Source organism: Coffea eugenioides, chromosome 8 (assembly GCF_003713205.1).
Source record: "Coffea eugenioides isolate CCC68of chromosome 8, Ceug_1.0, whole genome shotgun sequence".
In the NCBI taxonomy this organism is placed as follows: Eukaryota; Viridiplantae; Streptophyta; class Magnoliopsida; order Gentianales; family Rubiaceae; genus Coffea; species Coffea eugenioides.
This window is the reverse complement of record NC_040042.1, coordinates 42,162,809-42,187,170: the sequence shown is the minus strand read 5'-3', so window position 1 is coordinate 42,187,170 and position 24,362 is coordinate 42,162,809. Positions and strand designations below refer to the sequence as shown.

The 24,362-nt window shown below is 36.3% G+C and overlaps 3 protein-coding genes and 1 non-coding gene across 4 annotated transcripts; 3 read left to right on the top strand and 1 right to left on the bottom strand.

Moving 5' to 3' along the window:
- Positions 1 to 2,996: 2,996 nt before the first annotated feature.
- On the top strand, positions 2,997 to 6,793 carry LOC113781365 ((S)-coclaurine N-methyltransferase). Its single transcript, XM_027327284.1, has 8 exons — positions 2,997 to 3,336; positions 4,219 to 4,327; positions 4,601 to 4,825; positions 5,229 to 5,328; positions 5,436 to 5,546; positions 5,701 to 5,784; positions 6,096 to 6,154; positions 6,356 to 6,793. Exons 1-8 carry the CDS (start codon positions 3,150 to 3,152, stop codon positions 6,558 to 6,560), a joined length of 1,080 nt encoding a protein of 359 aa, XP_027183085.1. The 5' UTR covers positions 2,997 to 3,149; the 3' UTR covers positions 6,561 to 6,793.
- A 3,106-nt stretch (positions 6,794 to 9,899) lies between these two features.
- On the bottom strand, positions 9,900 to 13,325 carry LOC113781142 (uncharacterized protein At4g33100-like). Its single transcript, XM_027327005.1, has 4 exons — positions 12,573 to 13,325; positions 12,302 to 12,386; positions 12,056 to 12,189; positions 9,900 to 10,315 (listed from the first exon to the last, which is right to left on the bottom strand). The coding sequence occupies exons 1-3, from the start codon at positions 12,659 to 12,661 to the stop codon at positions 12,085 to 12,087; spliced, it is 279 nt and encodes a 92-aa protein (XP_027182806.1). The 5' UTR covers positions 12,662 to 13,325; the 3' UTR covers positions 9,900 to 10,315; positions 12,056 to 12,084.
- On the top strand, positions 13,223 to 13,325 carry LOC113781837. The gene has a single exon (XR_003469739.1). It is a non-coding gene; the product is annotated as a U6 spliceosomal RNA (small nuclear RNA).
- Positions 13,326 to 15,956: 2,631 nt separating this feature from the next.
- Positions 15,957 to 23,795, top strand: LOC113781670 (aminopeptidase M1-like). Its single transcript, XM_027327642.1, has 19 exons — positions 15,957 to 16,250; positions 16,380 to 16,525; positions 17,924 to 18,026; positions 18,575 to 18,761; positions 18,854 to 18,947; positions 19,169 to 19,322; positions 19,425 to 19,529; positions 19,635 to 19,751; positions 19,830 to 19,943; positions 21,018 to 21,200; positions 21,353 to 21,635; positions 21,721 to 21,842; positions 21,936 to 22,033; positions 22,455 to 22,632; positions 22,720 to 22,834; positions 22,921 to 22,988; positions 23,107 to 23,181; positions 23,267 to 23,344; positions 23,445 to 23,795. The coding sequence occupies exons 1-19, from the start codon at positions 16,008 to 16,010 to the stop codon at positions 23,628 to 23,630; spliced, it is 2,649 nt and encodes an 882-aa protein (XP_027183443.1). The 5' UTR covers positions 15,957 to 16,007; the 3' UTR covers positions 23,631 to 23,795.
- The last annotated feature ends 567 nt before the right edge of the window (positions 23,796 to 24,362 follow it).

Below are 24,362 nucleotides of genomic sequence, written 5' to 3'. Positions count from 1 at the left end.
ATAAATGATATTATCAGAGGAGGAGGATGGATTGGGTGATACCGAACAATGGAGTGTAAGTGAAAAATTTTGGATTCGAGACATCTCATTTACACTAAAAACAAAAATGATATAATTAGCTAATGTCTTGTTATTCGTTGACTGGATAGTAATCTCCTGATCTCCGCAGCCTCAGAAATTAGTGAAGCAGACTTCTACGCAGGCTAATTTTGTGTGTGTGTGTGTGTGTGTGTTTGACAAGATACATGTTGATGTTTTCCTTCACCCTTCAAAATTAGTTAAGCAGATATATCTAACAAACTTCCGGATATATATCTATAGCCCGGCTGCAATCTTTTTAAATAATTGGAGTTTGATTCTCTTTTTCTTTTATCATTATTAAAACTTTTATTCTCTGCTTCAGTACATAAACAAGTATTATTGCCTGCCAAAAGCAAGCAATACTAGAATGATTGGAGTTCCTTTTTTTTCAGTAGATTGGTACAGGAAATACTAATGGTACTGGTCTGAAAGCAGATTAGAACTTTTCTTTCTGCATATAAACCCTCTGGCTATCATGCTAAGCCATTGCTTGGAGTGGTTCTCGTTTCTGGTTTGCCATTTCAATGTGTGAAGAATAACATGAATCAGGGCTTACGATGATGCGTGATTAGGACAATACTCAAATATAGCAGTCGGCTAGAATAATGGATTACACTTGATAATTTCAGAAGGTCTGAAAACTGTTAGTTGAGGTTCTGCGATTGATAGACAAATATGAGCTGATTTCATTAATTAAATCTTCAGCTGTTGTCTGTTGATCATTTTAGGTTGCAAATACCAACCCATTGGCGTTGTCATCAAAATGCTGCTCTTGACACAGTCCAATCGTACACCAGATCATTTCTTTCTTGTGGTAAGAGTTTCCAAAACGATGGCTGAAGCTCTACTTGGTATTGTTCCAGCAATCTCTGCTAAGATGCTTGCACTTGCTGCAGAGGAGATTAGCCGAGCATGGGGTGTAAACTGTAAAGAAAGACCTTCAAAAAAGCTTTCTGAGAAAGTAGAGATGATGGAAGCTTTGATATCTGATGCTCAAAAATCTTTGGCTGAAAAAGCACCAGTGCATAGCACGAGATGGTGAGATGGTGTTGGATGACTTTGGATACATGGAAGTTCTTGGCCAAAAGGTTGAGAATCGAAAGCGTGACAAGGTGTGCAGCTTCTTTTTCTTCCTCAAATCCCCTTTAGTTTCGCCTACAGATGGGTAACAAGATCAAGAATGTTAGCTCATCTCTTGAGGAAGCTTACAAAGAAGCAAATCAAGTTGGGCTTTTTCCAGTTCAGCTGACCACGAAATCTGCTGATCACAAAACGGATTGGTTAACTGATCCTTTTGTGAGACGAGTCAGAAATGTTAAGAAAGAAGTTTGGATTCAAATTTTCTTAACAGAAAAAAAGGAAAAAAGAAGCATTGGTGAGGAAGCATTACCAAAACAACGCTATTTTGTTTTGACTTACGATTGGATAGATCTAATTTCAAAAATTCAATAGTTCAGATTGTGTCGTGCCATCACTTAGTCTACCTAAGGTTTGGCCTTTGTCTTTGTTTCTAAGAGTTGATGACGAGCTTTGAGAAGGAAAGCTACTGATTTTGGAAAAGTGGTCCTTGATGGGGATGCGAGTCTACCTAAGGTTTGGTGGCCTTTGTTTTTGTTTTTAAGAGTTGATGACGAGTTTTGAGAAGGAAAGCTACTGATTTTGGAAAAGTGGTCCTTGATAGGGATGCGAGTCTGATTTCTAGAGGTATCCGAGTTTTCTTTGGCTTCCGAAATTGATTTATAAACGTAATCGAATTGCTGGAACCTAACAAAAGTAGTATTAAAGGTATGGACAAGGTACTCAGTAGAGCTGCAAACGAATCGAACCGCTCGCTCGCAACTCGAGTCGAGTCGAGCTCGAACTAATCAAATTGAACTTGAGCTCGAACTCGATCTAAAAAATATTAAGTTCGTTAATTCGTGAGTCGACTCGCGAGCTCAAGTATATATATATATATATATATATATAATTTTAATATTAAAATTATATGTATCCCTAATATTTTATTATTTATTAAGAAAAATATTATTTTATTTATTTTTTATTTTTTCGAGCTCGAACTCGAGCTTTCTTTTTGACAACTTGTCGAGTTCGAACTTGATAAAACTAAATCAAAACTCGATTCGATTAGATCAAAATTCGACTTGACTCAACTCGCTTGCAGCTCTAGTCCTCAGGGCTCAATGTGGCTTCGGAATGCTCAATTGGACCGTAGAGTAATGCTTTATATTTGATTTATGAATTATTAGACTTTTAATTAGGTTTCGTTTGGACTGAGAAATTTTGATGAAAAATTTAAAATTTACCCATATTGTTCTAATTGTTTAAATTATTTAAGATATCTTTGAATTTATAATTCACCAATTATCATAATACATTTTAAATACTATAATAATTTGTTATTTACAAATTCAAACACTTCCTAAATAATCTAAACAATTAAAAGAATTTCAAAGGATTTCAAAGAATTTGGAGAGTGAATAAGAGAAATGATTGTTCGAAGAATTGATATAGGATAATAACCTATATTTTTCTAAAATGAATTGATGATTTAGAACAAGGATAACCCACACGATATCACTTGGTGCAAACTAAATACATTAACTAATGTGGATTAAACACTCATAACAAAATTCATTCGCTATTCCACTATTGCACCTTAATACGAGATTGATTGAATCATTTAGATATAAACTTATAAGTATTCTAGTCAAATCATAACTTATTCATAAATTTCCCAAAACTTAATCAAATATTGAATTTTCCTATCATCATTTTCTGAATAATTCCCGTACAGAAGAAAAAAAAAGAAAAAGAAAAACAATAAAAGTTATTGGGTAGAGTGAGAATTAACGTATACTTAGAGCATTAATTGCAATTAACCCAAAATTCTATTGCAACAGATAATGCAGAGGATGGCCTGAAGCAACTCCCTCGACTCTTTTGCCACTCTCATCTTCTTCTTCTTCTTCCTCCTCCTTCGAGTTAAAGTTAACACAAGACACTCCATTTCTGAAAGCAGAGGCATCCGTTCCCTTAAGTCCTGAACTGTTAGCCCGAAAAAGAAAATGGATGCAATAATTCAGGCACCCTATGATGCTACTGTGCGGTTTATGTTGGCCTCGTTGGAACGCAATTTATTGCCGGATGCTGTCATAAGAAGACTCACTCGCCTACTTTTGGCCGGCCGCCTTCGGTCTGGTTACAAGCCCACTTCTGAACAACAACTCTCTGACCTCCTTGCCTTCGCGCATTGTAATTCAGTACACTAATGCTTGTCACTTTTCTTGATACACATGTACCTTTCATGAATTACTACAACTTATATGGGATTCTAAAATTGTCAAAAAAAGGGATTTTTGATTGTTGATTGATTGTTAAAAAGATTGAATTTTTCCTTAAAATGGGGTTCAGTATGGACATTTCCTTCTTAAAGCTGAATTTTCTGGAAAACCGAAAGGGCTCGTGCAGGATTGAGGTTCTTTTATTCTATCTTTTTAGTAGTCATCTTGTTTGGCTCCAGAAGTGTTGGTTCCGCTGAAGGGTCATTTAAGTAATGTGCATTTACCTTATAATTTACTTGAAAAATGTGGTGTCAATTGTTATGTGGTTCTACTATGAGTAAGATTTGTGATTAGAGCATATCATTATAATATGGCTTTACAATTCATCAAATGTTTAGCTACTCTATGCTAATTTATGTAAATATTTTGCTGATCACTATTGTCTGGACTCTGGATGGTGAAGACGGAATAATGCAACGTCTACTTGACGCCTTATGCTTGAAATTTATTGCTGTTTACCAGGTTATATACCTCAATTGGTTAAGATGAAGAATTGGTATTGCCTTTATATAGGCACTTCTTTGCCACAGACACCCAAATGTATTATCCATCATCAGAGATTTAGGTGAATTTTGTTGTGCATTTATCCCATATTTACTTGGGTTTTAGCATTTTGTACTAGCGATTGAGGTTGAACAAGTTAGAGTGCTAGTCCATCAGAACTAGTTATCATTGGAAATGTATTTTGTTAGCCACTCTTTAATTTGAGATTTTCTATTCAACTTGATCTTGATTAGGATATTTAGGCTTTCATGTTTGTAAAGCATGCAAATTGGTTGCTTCTTTATTTCAGCTTTGAGAGAAATGCCAACAGCCATCCAGACTGAGGTGCCAAAATCTCAACATTATGAGCTTCCTACTTCTTTCTTCAAGCTTGTTCTTGGAGAGCATCTGAAATACAGGTTTGCAGTTCTGCACCCAATTTATGCAGGTCTTTTTTGTCTTATTTTGTCTCATGGTCATGTCTTTAAAAGCAGTTGAGGTACAAACAGTTATCCCAGGTGAGATAAGGTTTGATATCCCTTAATCTCATGTTATAATTTTAACACTTTTTAGAGGACTATAACATGTGACTAGATTTGGAAAAAGCAGTCAATCACCTATATGCTATTAAAGTTATAAGTTTCTGATATTTGAATTGGGGTGATGATATGATCATGTATCATTTGTTTCAGCTGTTGTCTTTTCTCGGACAAGTCAAAGACTCTCGAGGATGCAGAGAAAGCAATGCTGGAGCTATACTGTGAAAGGTCACAAATAAAAGATGGCCATACTGTTCTTGATGTTGGTTGTGGTTGGGGATCTCTTGCTCTGTACATAGCACAAAAGTATAGCAGTTGCAAGGTTACAGGGATTTGCAATTCAGTAACCCAGAAAGCACACATTGAGGAGCAGTGCCGGTACTTTTCTTAATTTTGACTTGTTATAGGTGAAATACTCGACCATAATATCAATGCAGACAATGTGGTAACTTCAAAATTGAGGACTCATTAGAAGTCGCCTCATCGACATCTTTCATCTCTAATCAGAAAAAAGATTCCGTGGCATGTTTGTTGGTGTAACACTAAATCAGCTGGAAGCCTGTTGTAAGAACCATTTCTTGGTCTCTTAGTGACTCTATTTATGGCACAATTGTGAGACTTGGTCTTAACCAGCATTTTTTCTTCTTTCTAGATGGCTGACTTTGGGATTTTTGGTATTTTTATTCGTGAATTTTTAGAGCGTCATATTTGAAAATTTTGTTTACCTTATCTGTGTTTTTGTGGAGAGAGATTTTAATCAGACCAACTTTTTGAACCATAGAGATCATCAGCTACAGAACGTGGAGATTATTGTTGCAGATATTAGCACTTTTGAAATGGAAGCATCCTATGACCGGATATTTTCGATTGAAATGTTTGAGGTAAATGCTGATTGTATTCCTGGTGCAGGATTTGACCTTTGTATGTGAGGTCATAACTAGTCAAATTTTTTCTTTCCTTATATTATTGTTTTCCTGGTTGGGGATAGCATATGAAAAACTACAGGGATCTTCTTAAGAAGATATCAGCGTGGTTGAAACCAGATGGTCTTCTTTTTGTTCATCACTTTTGCCATAAAGCATTTGCTTACCATTTTGAGGTAATATTATGATCTCTGTCTTTTCCTTGGTTAAATGCTGTAATATCTCAAGAGTTCAGTACAAGAATGTTTCTCTAATTTCTTGTTTTCTTTTACCTTTCTTTTTTGATTTTGAGTATCGGTTTTTATGCATCTTGTAATTTGTAATTTGTAGGATGTGAGTGATGATGATTGGATTACCAGGTATTTCTTTACGGGAGGCACAATGCCTGCAGCAAACCTACTCCTTTACTTTCAGGTGAGCTTTTCCCATGATTGCTTCTGGTGTTATGGGACTTGAACGCTCGACCTCTGTTATCTGATTGCTTCTGGCTTCTGTTTTAGAAAATCTTGCATGATGAGGTTATTCTAGCTACTGTTCAAATAGTCTTGCCCTTTGTTCCTTCATCTTTCACTGTTTTGCGTGCATAATGCAATAAGACCTTCTCATCCACTTTATGCATAGTTGCCAGCGTTCTGTATGTTATTCAGTTTGGCGATTCGGATGGTGACTTTACTTGACGAATTTCATTGCTCAGATGTTTTTATATGATGCTTTTCTTCATGCAGGATGATGTTTCTATAGTCAATCATTGGCTAGTGAATGGGAAACACTATGCACAGACAAGGTATGCATTAGCCATTCGTGTGTTAAGTTGGCAAATGGAATACATGATGGAATCATTTTCCTAACCAAATCTATTCTGTTCAAGAAAATCTGCAAATATTCAGCATTAATCTTTTCTAGCACATATTTATCTGGATATGCTCTGGCACATGTGACCGGTATCCTAAGACTATATGAACTCATTGGGCATATCCTCTTGCAGTGAGGAATGGCTTAAAAGAATGGACCAGAACTTGAGTTCTATAACCCCAATAATGCAGTCAACATATGGTAAGGATTCAGCCGTCAAATGGACCGTCTATTGGAGAACTTTCTTTATTGCAGTAGCAGAATTGTTTGGGTACAACGATGGAGAAGAATGGATGGTTGTACATTTCCTGTTCAAGAAGAAACTCTCAAGTCCATAGCTCAAGGGAAAAAAATCTTGCTGATTCATACGCGTACCATGGGAATTTGTAATAAGTGATTCTAGATTTGTGCCAATGGGGTGCAAGATGACCACCTTTTCCCATCAATGAACAAGTAATGAGGAATTTCTTTGGACATTAAATTTCCAACAGTTGCAAACAAAGTCTTATGTTATCTGTTGGTTTTGGGAGCATCAAAACTTATTGCATTTGGACACCCCTGATTCACGATTTGTTGCTTGGTTCACTTTTTAACTCTAGTTAATGCATTATATGGTCAATGTTATCAAAGATTAAGACACAGAGATCCCATTTCTAGAAACAATTGTACATCTCACTGTATATGGGCACACATGGAATGACTGCACAAAGCGGAAATGATCTCGAAGATAAGTTGCTGAAATGAAAGATTTACCATCTGTTGTCAGCATGGTTTGAAGACTCGGCCGAGTCGTGACTCGGCGTCTCGGCCTCTCCCGATACGATACCGTGACGAAACGATACCGAGATACTTGACTCGCCGAAAAATCGGTCGAGACGTCACCGCAACGGATTGAAATGGTCGAGTCACTCCGAATTATCCCGAGTCAAGTTGAATTCAATAAAACCTTTAGAAAAAAAGGATTAAAAAAGGGAAATCCGGATACCTCTATACCGTCTGTGTCAATCTCCTGTCAAGTATGCTAGTACTGACGCTCCTTCATATAAGGAAAGAGATGCGAGTGATGGGCACGTCATAAAAGATTTCGTGGGGCCTTCTTTAGATTAATCATAGTGTTTCCCTATTCTATTACAAGACATAATTGGGACAAGTTCATCCGAAACACCAGACATAATTGACTTGATACTGATGATTTCTACACCAATACCGAAACACCGATACGGATGATTTCTACAACTCAATTGACTTGAATCACATTTTTCACCAAGATGATATATTGGATGATTGGACAAGAGAAAATGAACAACCCACATTGCCTGAAGATAATCTGGATTGGTTGGATAAGGGCATTCATCAAACTGAATTAGAAAGTAGTGAATATCAAAAACATGACAATAATGGTTTTGGTGATACACTGTCCCAATATATTACCAAAAAAAATAAGAAAGGTCTTGCAAAATCATCAAGTAGGAAATAAAAAAGTAAGACTAAACAAACCAGTAAGCATACTGTTTCATCATCTTCGAATAAAAGTGACAGCGGTAATAATGATGATGACAACGGTGACAATGGAGATGGATGGAACAATTCTTTCAAGCATGGTGGTGGTTACAATCAAGATAGCCAACAAATAGAAGGTATGTCATAGGCTCAAGGACAAGATAATTATTATGCCACTCAAGATACTGATCATGGCTATCGTCCTGACATAGAAGCACAACGTCAATTTCTCAATAATTTAACTCAATTTTCAAGTGAGGATGCTTTCTCTCACCATTCAGGGTCACAAAGATATAGAGGAATCGATGATCAAATGTAAAATTTGGGTATACACCCAACTTATGAGCATGAATCTAGCCAAAACTGCAGTACTAGTCAATTGGGATATGGCTATGACCAATCATATGGAATCACTCCTGACTATTACAGTAGATATCGGCCATTTAATGGATCTGGACAGGTCGAAAGGTCTACTAGCATTCATGGTAGTGGATGCTATGAAAAAGAAATAGATAAATCTCTTGATGGTTTTTCTTTTGATTACAATAACATTGGGTTTTATGGTCATGATTCTACTGTATCATATGGTACTAGCGATAGTGTTAACTATCGAGGGTTTGGATACTACCATCATACTCAGCAATTCATCTCCAATCTAGAAGTTCTTCCATCTAGTGATTATGGAACATCTAGTCAATCCTCACATCCAGTAAATACACCAGATAACTCTTATACACTATCTACCCAAGGTTCTATGCCACTTCCACATCTGTTTTACCATTTATCGAGAAATGAGGGTGATTTTGAATCACATCGTCATTCTACTTGGTATTAAGAGCATCCACAATGGGGGTGTAATACACCCCCATTACACCACTCCATGACACGGCTCCCCATTGGAGCCGTGTCATGGAGATTACACGCATCACATGTATGATGCGTGTAATTCTCAGAATGTGGGCCTAGGCAACGGTACAATTTCAGCATTTCCAACGGCACCCAATATTCATTTTGTTATTATTTGTATTCACTCAATGTGGGCCTAGTATTCATTTTGTTATTATTTGTATTTTATTTGATTTAACTTATGTAATATTATGTTATGGAGTTCAACTAATTACATTCCGAATTATTAATTAAGTATGGATTATTATGATATCTTCGCATTTGAAGTATCAAATATTTGTTTAATTTCCTACATAATTATTTTTAAAAAAATAACAATATATTATTTTTGAAACATAGAAAAAGATATATTATTCAAACTTAAAAATTAATAATATCATTTTTAGAAAATAAAAAAATTCAAAATGTACAAAATTTAACGAAAGTTAGTACTTTATTTTTTAAAAATAACAAAATTAGTTTTAAAATTACTTTATTTATTTATGGGATATGAGTTATGCATTATTAAAATAAATATTTGATTAATTGTGGACCCATGCTATTACACCTTGTGGAGTGTAATCCATTGTGAGTGAAAGTGTAATAAAAGAGGAGAAAGTGGAATGCTGACGTGGCATGTGGATTACACTCCACAAAGTGTAATAGCATTGTGGATGCTCTAACAGGTACAAAAATAAAAAGTACTAGTATATCTTTTTATATATTTGCCTTTTATTTAATATGATTTCTTTTTATTTTTGGCAGGAGATTGATCAAATCTTCCAACTTTATGCTATAAATAAATCATTAGTTTGTATTGTTAATGGTTGATATTACTTTTGCACTTATTAGTTTTAAAATTGTGGTCTATGTTATTTTGATTTTATTTGTGATGTCATTGTCTTAAATAATTTAAAGTACTTATTGTGTTTAATATGTATAAAAATAGTACATTTTACAAATTTTCTTTTGCTATTTTTTTTATTATTTTTGTTTAACATACTTTTTTTATATTATTAACAATTTTTAGAATATTAAATGCTTTAAAATTTGTGTCTCACCGAGACCGCAACCGATATGTCGAAACCGATGTGGAACGTTCCGGACCGCGACCGCGACTTTGAACCATGGTTGTCAGATTTGTTCGTAAAATTGGAGGGTGAGTGGCTTGGCATTGGTGCCTTGGCAATAACAGCATTTCAATATGCCGCTCATTCTTTTGCTTTTTGGCTTGACTGGAAATGAGCAGAACATTGAAACGAATGTAAAGAAACAAAGTTCATATAGGCTCAGTATCTCGTTGTTCCTCTCCCCAAGGATTAACCAAAAAGGTTTGAAGAAACACAAGTTTAAACCCAATAACATAATTTTCCTGGTATTGTCCACAAAAAAGAGAGATCGCCTAGACAACAGGATGAATGCGATATGTAATTAGACTAAACAACAAGCATTAACATCATTACAACATGAAGGCCAGCTCGGTCGATGAATGCCTGCCTCAAAACTATGAAGTGAATATTGGTCCAACTCTCAGACCAAGAACTTGGGTTTCTGCTTATGTAAGTTTGCTGGAAACTTCCTTACCACTAGCTGCATCCTTACTGATGAATTAAGAACCCTTACCACAAGTTCACGATGCTACAGACAACTGGAATACCATATGAGAGGCAGATAAGACTCATTCCTAGTTAGCCGTTAATAAAACAATCTGAAAGGAAGAAAATTGAGTCAAGTCAATACTGCAACAATTTGATGAACAAATTACTGTTTCACAATAAGACTAGAACGAATTACTGTTTTAAAATAGTAAAGCCAGAAAGCAAAAAGAAGAAAGAAGAAGGGGGAGGGGGAGAGGGAGAGAGAGAGATTGAGCACGTAATACTCTTCCAAGAAACGTTGAGAAAAATGAAAAACCAAATGCTGCTGAAATCAACTTCAGAAAACCTTCTTCAAAGAGCTTAGTACTGTGGTAATTGATAAATGAAAATTAAGCTCTACGAGAGTGGCCCTCAAGTCCAAAATGCATGACCTAAAGCATTTTCCTGGTGAGGGATGGAATTTTGAAAACCCAAAAAAAGTAATTTTGTACGTAAGTCATAAGAGACCGCCAGACTGGCCCTCGTAAAACTGCAGCATCCAAAAAAAAAAAAAAATTGGTTTCACATTGCAACTTTCAAGCTGAAGATTGTGCAATGTAACAAAAAATTTGGCATCTCACTGTTCGTAATCTCTCAGAGGTTTGGAATGCCCCAAATATATCATCACAAAGAAAAATTATCTACAAACTGAGCTCAAGCTCAAAACCAAGACCAGACAGGATCATGCTAGCTTAGATAGTAAAGGACAAGACTTGATAAGAGCATAGCTGTTAATGTTTTGCCTTACGTGCAAATGCAATACCAAGCAGTGAATTTCCTTTCATAGTTTCCTTTCTCGATTTGGGTGCCAATTATTCACACTAATTTATAGACCTAATAGCTTGACCATATTCTGGCAGATAATAAGAAAGGCAGCAGTATCCGTGTCTATGCCCATGTGAGTAAGTTTGAAAGAAAGCTCTGCTACAAAGATCTTATCTCAAAAGTGTGAAAAAGCTTATATAACCTTCAATTTTTATGCTCAAATTGGGAGCGTAGTAACCTACAATACCCCACTGCAGAGCTAGTAAAGGATAATATAAACAAGGCAGTACTACAGGGTGATGTATATCCCTAGGATGGCAAAAAGTCCAGCTAATTGATAGGAAAACAATAGGACTTCAACAAATTATTGATCATAAAAAACAGCAACTGAAATGTTTACAGGAAATCAAAATAAAAAAAATGCAAAAAGAAAAAAGAACCTCTGTAGGAAAGCCAGTGTCAGATAAGATATTGAATGACAAAACATCAAACACCTCAACATCCTATTTTGGGTTCCCATTGTACTTCAGTAAAATGTATTCTAACTGAAACTTTCCAAAATGAAGGTCTAAAAACTGAAGCTATACTTGAAGGAACAGGAAAGTAAGTTCAACAATTAAATCAGAAGAAGAAGGTTGATCCTTGTCAGATTCCCATTCCTATGTGTAAATGATGTTTTTTCAGTTTTTATTTCCCTAATCAACCTGGCAGAAAATTTATCACTAGTTAACGATTCCAGTAACGCTTAAATAGTTAAAGCCACTCTAGATGGCTAGCACATCAGATTTTGACACTCGCGCGATAAACAGATGTACCATTGTGCCAGCAGCTTGACAATCCCAAATACAGTGAGTCATTTAATCGAAAAGTTTGTACTATAACATACAACTTTTTATCATCAAGATGATCTCACTCAATTACATTAAATCCAACAACTTTCCCATATCAGTCATGCATGGTACTAGTCACATAAAGGATATAACTCTTCAACCATAAACAATTTTAAGGAAACTAAAAGAATGTAAAACAGCAATTTCAGCAACAACCTCAATCACAATCTTGTAAAAACAAGAAGTCATTTGGGAGCACCATCGTGCCTTTTAGAATCGGCTTGATTTGTCAAATCTACAATGCCATCCGCTTCCAAGAATCGACTCAAATGCTTATCATCTAAATGTTGCTGGAAAATAAGATGCAAAAAACTCTTACAACAAAACAAAATCTACCAGATGACTAATCTCAATCATCTGCCATCCAGACCAAAATTGAAAATAAATGAATAAGAAGCTTACAGATAAACACTCCCTGTATTTCTGCCACTCAGAAACACACTCCTCTTTGTCCCATTGACCCTTCAAAAACTTCTCAGAATACCATCTGCACTTTCATAAACAAAAACAAGAATGAGGCTACGGGACAGAGTGAAACAAACCCTCTTTGGACAAATCGATAAACAATACACTAAAGAACCCTGTTTTCTTGCTTAAGAAAGCAAATAGAAAAATGAGAATAATAACAACATAAATTTCAAGGGCAGAAGTGAAAAAGTAAGAATCTTTATACCTGTTGAAGCAGTTGTGATAAGCAACTCTAAGATGGGCACAAGGTGAAGTTGCTAAAGATGTTTTCTTTTTCTCCCTCAGTATTGCCATATAAGTTCTTTTGAGGCTTTTCTACAAACACATGTTAAACAACAACAAATTCTGGCTTAATTAGCAGCACTTATTTTATCCGCCTTCCTGCTGCAATTCTTTCCTGTCTTATACTTTCTAGCTGCCGCTTCTTTCTCCCACTCTCAAGAAACTGCAGAGGAGACCTCAGCGTCAGAACTTTGGGCTGAAGCTTATAGGGTCCCGCAATCTTTTACTGCTTCTTTTCTACTAATTCATCTCTTCTTTCACATATTACACTTTCCTGTTCTTTTTTTTTTCGGTGAAATTACTTTCATATAGTGCTCGTAAATATAAAATGAGTAGAAGGAAGTTGATAGCCTCAGCAAACCAGGGGAATAACAGTTAAAAGTAAATGACTCAATTCAACAAGAAACATGGGCATGAAAAGAGTTAAAGTCCATTAGCCATTAATCGATAATGACATAGGCCCATTAGATTAGACAACCCTGTGCTCAAAAATTCCAACAATCTTTTGCCCCACATCGAAAGGAGAGAGGCAAACAAACCCCTTTATTTATTTGCGCCTTCATCATCATGGACGTCCCTTCGGGGACATCCGATAAAATTGGAACGATACAGAGAAGATTAGCATGGCCCCTGCGCAAGGATGACACGCACAAATCGAGAAATGGTCCAAATTTTTTTTTTCTGTCTTCCATTCCTTCCACGCTAATTGGACTGAGAATCCACTTCTAAGTGTTATTTCTCTCCCTCATTAAGGTTCTCAATTTACTTACTTCATCTTTAATCTAGCTCTTTTTTAATTTTTTAATGTAAGTTGGCCGTATAGGACACTACATCTTGATTAACGAAGCAACAAAAGAAGAGCATGAATCCTGACGTGAAAGTTAGTCGCAAACCATTTTACAAAATGTTAATAGACCACTTGTCCATCTTGTTGACAAGTCACTCCTTCCAAAAATGACAATAATGTCTTGTATTTGTATGTCTTGGTTATACAGTGCATATAATTACTGATCAGCTATAAAAATGAAATACCAATTGGAAAGAAAAACTTTTCTTGACATCAACCAAAACATGTTGCACGGTTATATCCTCTTAAACTCTTTTGTTTCATCTTTTTTCGTTGCATCATTGCAGGTTTTAGGCTTATATCTTACAGCTGGTGTGAAGTTTGAACTCAATTTTTCAATCACGAAATTGGATGTCCTGAGGCTCTTGACACCCAATAAGTATTTTGGTAATTACATTTAATTACAAAATTAATCATTGACGAGTTACAATTTTCACTGAAGACTCAAAAGATAACTAGCCACGTAGTTGTAAGAAATGGTACATAACCTATGTGATTCACCGATGTGATTCACCGTTAAGTCTCCCTCCCCTTAGTGAAGAGTAGGAGTAGTTGTAATATAGAACCCGTCTGGATCAAAGATGATTCACCGAATTCTCCTTAACCTCTTTAAGTCCCCCACCGCTTAGTGTAGAGTAGGAGTAGTTGTAATATAGAACCCGTCTGGATCGGAGGTGATTCACCGAATTCTCCTTACCTCTTTAAGTCCCTCTCACCTTAGTGTAGAGTAGGAGTAGTTGAAATATAAAACCCGTCTCGATCGAAGGTGATTCACGAAATTCTCCTTCACCTCTTTAGATCCCCCTCCCTTAGTGTAGAGAGTAGGAGTAATTGTAGTATAAAATCTATTATATCGACAAAAAAAAAAAAGGTAATGGTACATAACCTATGTGATGCTGTTCCCCCAGTAAGGGTTTTAATTCACTGCCTTGGTTGGTTAGCATTTTCCCTTGCTTTGAATGGAGTTTAAGCCATGACAACTTCATCTTTTATTGTCCCTCTTCTTGGTTTATTGGGTTAGCATCCACTTGATTTTACCTTGGCCTGCTTTCCTAGTCTTTCTGCTCCTTAGCCCTGATTTGTGGGGTGCTTCCATTTAAATCTATGTCTGTCCTTTAACCCTACAGCAGGAATCAGAATTTAGACAAAAAGCATCTATATTTTTTTTTTAACGAATACATATTAAAGTGCAGATACCAATTGTCAAGAATCATCGAGGAGAATAAAGATCAATATAAAAAAATCAAGTCGCTTAATGGAATTAAAACTATGAAAAATGCGTATTAGACCAAAGAGGTGCGCTGACACATTTTTTATGTTTTTTTTTTTTTTGAAGTTTTAGCTTATGGAATTTGAACTCCTACCGTATAAATGGATGACTAACTTGCAAAATTGAATTGTTAGTTGACCCCTACTCATAATTATTGATAATTATTGAAACTCAAGTCCCTGTAAATGCAATTTATTAAAGAAAAAATTCAGCTTAAAAAAATAGGGAAGGTTTTTAATAATTGCAGTCACCTCCCCTGAGGTTTAAAAAATTATGAAAACCTCCCCTACAGAGTATGTTTTGGTAACAATTGGTGATGTGAGCAAAAAAAAAAAAATTCCAATGAATATCTAATACTACTCCTCTATGATGTGTAAAACAAATTAAATGATGAAAAAGCCAACTATCACTACTGTTATTCATTAGGTGAAAATTTCAATTAAGTTTTTTGTTGTTGGAAAATTTCTAATCCCCGTTTGGATTACATTTTTCTGAATTTTTTGTAAAAAAATTACTGTAGCGATTTGATATATGTGAGGTAAAAAGGTGATAGGAAAATGTGTTCACGGAAAACGTAGTAATTTTTCTGAGGAAAATGGCAATCCAAACAATGAAAACATTCTTTTTTCGTGCTTTGGATATTTTTCTTGATTAAGTAAATTTTGAAGATACTTATTTTAACAAATGCCTCTTTAATTGGCTGATCGACTTTTTTGTAAATTGATTAATAAATCTAGTCAGAAAAATTGGAAATGAAATATAATGTACTAGATTAGATGACATTAGAGTTTTAAGATAAAGAAGTATTGCCAAAAAGGAATTTCTATTTTTCTCTTTCAAACTCATTTCCACTTGAAATTTGTAAATCTGTGAAGGTTATCCATAGTTCCTTCATATCATTAAGGGCAGTAAGTACTTATTTTTCAAAGTTTAGGGAAGGTGACCGTAATCGTCAGAAAAGTCAGAGGAGATTTCTGAAATTATCCTAAAAGAGTAACTCAAAATCGTAACCACTGGGCCATTCAATGGCCACCACCTAGTTGGTGGGGTCTTTCACCTTTGTTATTAGAGTAGAGTGAGTATTTTAAGAAGGAAAGGGCGGAGTGTCACTTTCACACATTCCCTTTCCCTAAACAGTACGCAACTGCCCCTATATATATCCATGCATTATCCATCCTTCCATCCGTCTCCAGTGTAAATCGAATTCTACACAGCTTTCTGAGCTCACACTCTCATTTGCCATGGCAGAAAAGGAAACAACCAACAGCAAATACCAGCAATTCAAACGTCAACCTCGCTTACCCAAATTCGCCCTGCCCAAACGCTACGATCTCAAGCTCAAACCCGACCTCACCGCTTGCAAATTCTCCGGCACCGTCGACATCTCCGTCGACGTCGTTTCCGATACTAAGTTCCTCGTTCTCAATGCCGCCGACCTCTCCGTCCGCGCCAACTCCGTTCATTTCACATCCTCTTCCAACAAGGTACCTAGTATTTATGATTTTCTTAAAGTTGCTTTCCTTTGCATTGCTTTGTTTAAATTCCTCATGCGCTCTGTTTTTGCCTTTTTGGATGCAATCGATCATGATTGGCCGGTGTTTCTGTGAGTTAAGGCTTTCGACGCGGTGGCCGTGGACCTGTGCGAAGAGGATGAGATATTGGTGCTGGAGTTCGCTGAGAGTTTGCCGATCGGAGTTGGGAATTTGAGTATTGCCTTTGATGGAACCCTAAATGACAGGATGAAAGGCTTTTACAGAAGGTATTTCTGAACTTACTTTTCTCTCTTCCGTATTCAGGTTAATAAATAAACCAATATAACACATTGATAACTCAATTTTTTATCTGTGTGCGTAAGTAAACACACTACGTATTATTAGGTTATGCATCCATGTGTGAGTTTAGTAGATTTCTGTTTATGCTTGCATATCTCAGGTCTTAGTAGTGCATTTTTTTTCACCTTTTTTTTTTTTTTTGGAGGGGGGGAGGGGGAGGTTCCTCGTTAATCATATGCTGGTCAATACGGTGAGATTGGGTGTATCTTTTTCAAATGCTTTGTTGTGTTGACCAATGCAATTGCTATCTGTTATTTCAAATTTTTTCCAGGCTCGTTTCTCACCTTTATGTGCCCATAGTTAAGTGATGGAGGTTGTATAAGACAGTTTTTTCAACTGACTTTTCAAAGTTTGTGTTTTCCATTGAGAGTTTCTACCCTTTGTAGAGTTGTGGTATATTCAGAGTAAAGTTTTGTTTCCCCTTGTGGAAATGTTCTAAACGGGTGTAAAAAATGATTCTCTTTCCTGTTACTGTGTTTCTTTTAGTACTCATCATTATATATTTGGTAACAAAAGAAAGCAAAATTCCATAAAAGTCCTTTTACCTGAATTTTCTGGGTTCTCTTGAAGATCAAATTACGGTCATATAAAGGAATGGATTGTAGAATCGGAATGTAATTGTAAAAATGCATGTGAGATCTTGTTTATGGCAGAAAATCTGAAGGATTTACATTCCTTTTTGCTTAAAAAACATATAATACGAATGTATGTCCTAAGAATCCATAGTCTGTTTACATTCATTTAGAAAACTCGTTAACAAAAAGCTTAACTTTTTTCACCTACGAAGAGGAAAGAAGCAGTGTAGGAACAAAATTCCAAATAAATTGCACTCATTCTATACAATTTCTTAGCACAGCAATTGTCAAGCGGATTGTAAAGCTATTAAAACCAATGAATCCAAGTAAAATGATGATTGGCATTGCCACTGCTTCTGCTGCTGCATTTGAAAAGTATTCACATGGCTGTGTGTACTTGTCCACCTAATATTCTTTACCTATACTATTTTTGTCTGTCTATATAATGTTTCGTAATTGAGTCTCCAAATCTTCAGCCTGTTAGGTATCTATTTAGATAGTCATTTTCCTATAAATAAATTTCAAGAAGGTGATCAGAAGTCGAAGGTGCATATACTTAGTTTGTGCATTTGTGTTTCTGAAAGTGTTTATGTACTTTGCTTTCTCAGTTAACAAGTAAAAGCTTTGCATTTTCTTATCTTAACTTATCCACACATTTTCATTAACAATAAATTATGGTCTGATACTTTGTACTTATGTATCTTTAAGTAATTTTCTGATTAAGTAATGGGTTTAATTTCCTTTGTTCAGTGTCTACGAGCATAATGGAGAGAAAAAGAACATGGCTGTGACGCAGTTTGAACCAGCGGATGCTAGGCGATGCTTTCCATGCTGGGATGAACCAGCTTGTAAGGTGCTTGCTCTCTCTCTGCGATTTCTGTATGTTTGCATATCTGTGTGCGCTGTGATGTCTGCAGTTATTGTATGTCTGTGGAGCTGGCTAATTTAATATGGTCAATAAGGATGAAAGGTACATAGGAGGTATCAATTGTGGGAAGTGGGAGTAGAGGAGAAATGGATGAAACATACAGAATCAATCTCAAGTATAGTCTTAATTGCTAAGATTCCACCAAATCTTTTGGCGGTCTACTGCTTGTTACAAGTTCCATCTTTAACTTTATGTCATCTCACCTGTTGACAGAGCACACTTTTTCATGTCATATCATGTATTAGCAATCATAATTTTAGCCATTACCAAGGTTAAAATCATAGGTTGCGCAAGAGTACATCAGTTGTGTATCTTTTGCTTTTAGGTGTTGTATTTAAAAGTGTTTTTCTGTTTTTTGAATAAAGTATCAGGGTTTGTTGAAATTGACTGCCTGAATGATATTTCCAGATTTAATTGAATATGGAATTCTGAAATAGCCTGATTTTCCTTATTATAATTCTCTTCATGTTCAGGCTACATTCAAGATAACGCTGGAAGTACCATCGGAACTCGTTGCACTCTCAAACATGCCAGTTCTTGAAGAGAAGGTGAATGGAAATCTTAAGACAGTTTCCTATCAGGAGTCACCTATCATGTCTACATACTTGGTGGCGGTTGTTGTTGGTTTATTTGACTATGTCGAAGATCAAACTCCTGATGGTATAGATTTAAATTTTTTCTCTTTTTTGGCTTTATTAATTATGTCATCAATGTTCTTTTGTTTCACGATAAGAAAATACCACATCTTGCAGGAGTTGTTGTACGAGTATACTGCAAGGTTGGCAAGGTAGATCAGGGGAAATTTGCTTTAGATGTTGCAGTCAAAACGCTTGGTATATATAAAGAGTATGTTGCATCTCTCTCTCTCTCTCTCTCTCCCTCTCTCTCTCTCTCTCTCTCTAAGATGTATTTTGTTATAATTCAGCATTATGCAATTCATTTGTGCTTATTGGGAACTTATATATTCTTATTCACTTCTGTTTAATTTCAGCATGTCTTAAAATTATCTATTTAGGTTCTTGGACTACATTTTTCCAATGCATTTTGGTTTTGCTTCACACTTCCAGGTACTTTGCTCTGCCATATTCCCTTCCCAAATTAGACATGATTGCAATCCCTGATTTTGCTGCTGGGGCGATGGAGAATTATGGTCTAGTTACATATCGAGAAACGGCTTTGCTATATGATGATAAACACTCTGCAGCTGCAAACAAGCAGAGGGTATCGTGATTTATGAATGTGCTGAAAATCGTGGTTTCATTGCTGGAGTTTTGCTTGTTTGTCAATTAATTGTCTGAATGAATAAATTATTGATTCCTTTAGGTTGCAACTGTTGTTGCCCATGAACTTGCACACCAGTGGTTTGGCAATCTTGTGACAATGGAGTGGTGGACGCATCTATGGCTAAATGAGGGCTTTGCAACATGGGTACATCTGTTTGGAAAATATTGGCTTTTGAAATATACAGTCATTCCTGTATGATTATTGACATATGCATTTTCTTTTTTATTTTTATTATCCTTTTGGGTTCAGGTTAGCTATTTAGCAGCTGATGCTTTATTCCCAGAATGGCAAATTTGGACTCAATTTACTGACGAAAGTACCGAGGGACTTCGGTTGGACGGGCTTTCAGAATCGCATCCAATTGAGGTGAATGAGCCTGGCTTACTGTTTTTACCCTTGAAACGTTTGATGTTTCTCATGTCGTGAAATCTTCCTTCTTTGCAGGTAGACATAAATCATGCTGCTGAGATTGATGAGATTTTTGATTCAATAAGTTACAGAAAGGGTGCATCTGTGATTCGGATGTTACAGAGCTATCTTGGTGCTGAATGTTTTCAGGTTCATCTTTTTCCTTCCTCCCCTCTTTGGATCATCCATAATTCAATTGTTAGAAAGCTACATGGAAAATGTTTGTAATCAGAAGTGAGAAGTCTAGCGTGTGGTGAGTCATTGCGCGCACCAACTTTTCAAGTGAGAACTTGAGATAAAAACAAAAAAGTCATATCCATGCTTCACATATAGAATAACACAACCATGTAGTTGGGGCATTCCATTGGCCCAATGGGAGGTTGCTGTTTAGCATGTCAATCTAGAAAAATATAGCAATCAGCTATGTATTGAGCAAATATGTCTAGCAAAAGATTTGTTGAATGCCGCTATTTTAAATTCCCTGGGTCTTAAGATATATGCCTTAATTCTTGATACAGAAGATACAACTAAACCATATAGGGGCTTCATCCTGGCTTCTTTCCTTGAGCAGAATCTTTTCATTTAAAATATGACTTAGTTCATGGTTCTTTACCCCAGGAAACAGTATCCTTCATGACCTGATGATAAAGCCAGTCATCGAACACTCCACTGAAATCTCGTATCTTAAAAGAATGCTCCTATTGATGAAACTTTCTTCCGCAAGAGTGACTCCTTCACCATGCTGTGTGATTCATGTATCTTTTAAAAGTCACCGCATAGCATGGACATAATTAATACAACGGGCAGTGACACTAAGTTGCATTATGGGCTGGTCATGAGGAAACTCTTGTACAAGTGAGAGCAGTCAATATCTTGATGCTCTTCTCCGACACTAAAACACAAGATAAAGCAATCTCTGACCTTCACTTGTAAATGAAGCCAAAAAAGAACAAAAAAAAACACAAGAGACCGTGCTGGTCAATTCTTTTGATTCTTCAAGAAAATTTCTACTCAGAAGCAAAGCTACGACAGGATTCCATCTGTTTGACATTCGCTTTGTCAAATCTCCGTTATCCGACTAGGGAAGGGGCTCTGGCATCATTTGTTGTTCATAGCTGATTCTTTTCACATTGGTTCTTAATCTTGATTTACTTGTCCAACGACAACTATCCACTTAATTGTAAATTGACAATTTTTTCCCCTTCCTTTATTAACTTTATTCAGAGGGCACTGGCTTCATACATTAAAAAATATGCTTGCTCAAATGCAAAAACAGAAGATTTGTGGTCTGTCCTCGAGGAGTCATCTGGAGAGCCTGTGAACAAGCTAATGAATTCGTGGACTAAGCAGAAAGGATATCCAGTTGTCTCTGCCAAGTTGAAAGACCAGATTTTGGAATTGGAGCAGGTTTTCCGGACTGACCTAACTATATGACTGCTTTTGCTGCCAAATTGGAGCTTGATATACATTGCTTAACCACGATGTTTCATATAGTGCAGCATGTTAGGTGCTTTGAAATTTCTGGATGTTCAGTATTAATATGTTCCAATTAATGGCAGTCACACTTTTTACTTAGCGGTTCTCCTGGAGATGGTCAATGGGTTGTTCCAGTAACTCTGTGCTGTGGATCCTATGATTCTCATAAAAGCTTTTTACTGCAAGCAAAATCTGAAGCTCATGATATCAAAGAATTGTTAGGTGCCTCAGTGTCTAAAAGCAGTTCTTGGGTGAAAATCAATTTGGACCAGGCGGGTTTCTACCGTGTAAAATATGATGACGATCTATCAGCAAGACTAAGACATGCAATCGAGAAAAAGTACTTGTCAACCATGGATCGATATGGTACTTTGATTTAAAATACTTTCCAGTTTGCCAAATTTCCATAAAATGAAAAGGGTTACTCAACAGCAATAACTCATTTAAACAGGAATTTTGGATGACTCATATGCCTTGTCGATGGCATGTCAGCAGTCCTTAGCCTCTCTGCTTGCCTTGATGGGTGCTTACAAGGAGGAGATTGATTACACTGTTTTGTCTAACTTGATTAGTGTACGTCCTATACCTTAGTGTAAGTGGTTTTTTGCTTCAAGCGTGCTTCTACCTCTGATTACCTTTTCCCTTGTCTGTTTCAAATTCTTGCAGATAAGTGCTAAGGTTGCAAGAGTTGCTGCCGATGCTGTTCCTCAGCTACTGGATAACATTAAACTTTTTTTCATCAATCTTTTCCAGTATTCTGCAGGGTATGCTCCTTAACAGATGTAGTGCTGTTACTTCCACATCTGCCAGCATTTTCGACAGTGTTTACAACCATATTGCTGTGTTCTGTAGTACATGACTTTCAACATGTGTGGACATGCTTATTAGCGAATGCTACAAGAAAATATGTTAGACAATAGTACTGTTTTTGGTGATCCGGTGCCATTTGGCCAAGAGATTTATAGTTATTTGCATCCATAACGAGACAAGTATGATATTTTCTATCGTTGGTTTATGCAATACGGTAGCTGCAATAAATGAATACATCCTTGAGACCAGAAGGTGACTTCTGTAAGTTTTCATCTGGAGCATACCAAGATCATAAATTGGCCTACTTAAGATGCAATCTGAATGATGACACTGTAAGTTTTATTTTTATATTTATTTTTTATTCTTTTGCTGCAGGAGACTAGGTTGGGATCCCAAGCCTGGGGAGAGCCATCTAGATGCCATGTTGCGGGGTGAACTCTTGACTGCACTGGCTCTATTTGGACATGAAGAGACTCAAAAAGAAGCAAGTAGGCGCTTCAGCATATTCCTGGATGATAGAGATACACCTGTTCTTCCACCAGATTTGCGAAGGGTAACAAAATTAAGCATTTATCTGGATATTAAGTTTATGCTATATTTTGAGTCCTGGAAGTCATAGGCCAAAATTGTTTTGTTACAGGCTGTGTTTGTGGCCGTAATGCAGAAAGTTAGTAAATCAAACAGGTCATGCTACGATTCTCTTTTGAGAGTTTACAGAGAGTCTGACCTCAGCCAGGAGAAAACACGAATACTAGGTGACTTTTTTTCACCGACTTATGCTGATGATAATATGTGGTAGTTAATTATTTTTCTGAAACTACATTAATTCTTGTTCTTTTAGGCTCACTGGGATCATGTCAGGATCCTGAAGTCATTCTTGAAATTCTCAACTTCTTATTGTCTTCTGAGGTATTATGGATTTGTTTGGCTATTGTGTAAGAGTGGCAGTTTCATATTATTGTCCTTAAAGTTCCTTGGTATCTAAATTGTCTTAGAATTCTTTTTCTAAGCTGTGTACTGGATGCAGGTGCGAAGTCAAGATGTTGTTCACGGGCTTGGTGTTAGTAGAGAGGGACGTGAAATTGCTTGGAAATGGCTGAAAGTAAGTGGTATCCAACTATAACAGACTCGTAATTTGGTGTAAATTATCATGTTAATGGTTCTATATTCTTTCCATGCAAATGTAGGATAATTGGGACCAGATAGTTAAAACTTACGGTGCTGGATTTTTGGTTACTCGTTTCATCAGTGCAGTTGTGTCGCCGGTGAGTCTTCCATGTGTACTTTGATTTCCTTGCATTATCTCATGGTAACGCAGTTGAATTAGTTTTCCTGCTAATGCCTTTTGTATTCTGCTCTCTGTAGTTTTCCTCCTATGAGAAGGCAGCAGAAGTAGAGGAGTTTTTCGCAAGCCGCATAAAGCCGTTTATTGCCAGGACCTTGAAGCAGAGCATAGAGAGAGTTCATATCAATGCAAAGTGGGTCCAAAGCATTCAAAATGAGAAAAATCTTGAAGATGTAGTGACGGGGCTGGCATATAGGAAATCATAGTGTGGTTTTCCCCTTGGCCTGGGAAGCGTCTCAACATTGTTCTTTTACCGGTTTTTTTTTTCGTGAATAATTTATCGTAAAGTTCATTTTTCAAGTGTACTACCAGAAATATGAGTGTGACAATATAAATAAATGGCCAATCTTCCTTTCTAGCTGTTGCTTCTACCGCTAGAATTCCAATTGGATAGCTCCTAGAGAAGTAATATGAAACCAATTACTATATTTACTGGTTTCTCTTATGGTAATTTCACGGGTGGCGGAAAAACAGAAGCATGTGTGCAACCAGCAATGCTAGACTTGGCGTATCCGATTACATGGCATGGTATCGTGGCTGATGTGGAGGAGTGGAAATGAGTTAGTATATCATATCTAGTCCTTAAAATATCCTCTAATCTACTATTTATTGAGTCCACTTACAAAAGTGATTTTAAATTAGGACACTCTTAAACAATAGACAAAAACATGGAAATTCCTAATATTAAAGAAGTGGGTTATTCATTAGTTTGTTTTTGTAACTTAAGTCTCTCTTTTTTTTTTCTTTTTTTGATTGTCATTCACCACAATTCAATGATAAAGAATGAGGTATGCAAGAAAATTCATATGTCATGTAAAAATAATTATGCACAAGAATGCACACTTAACCATTTGTGCTTAAATTCTACAAAAAAGGCCATGAAGGCGAGTAATTTGGAAAAAATGAGTTTCCTAAGAATGTATTCGCAAAAGAATGTT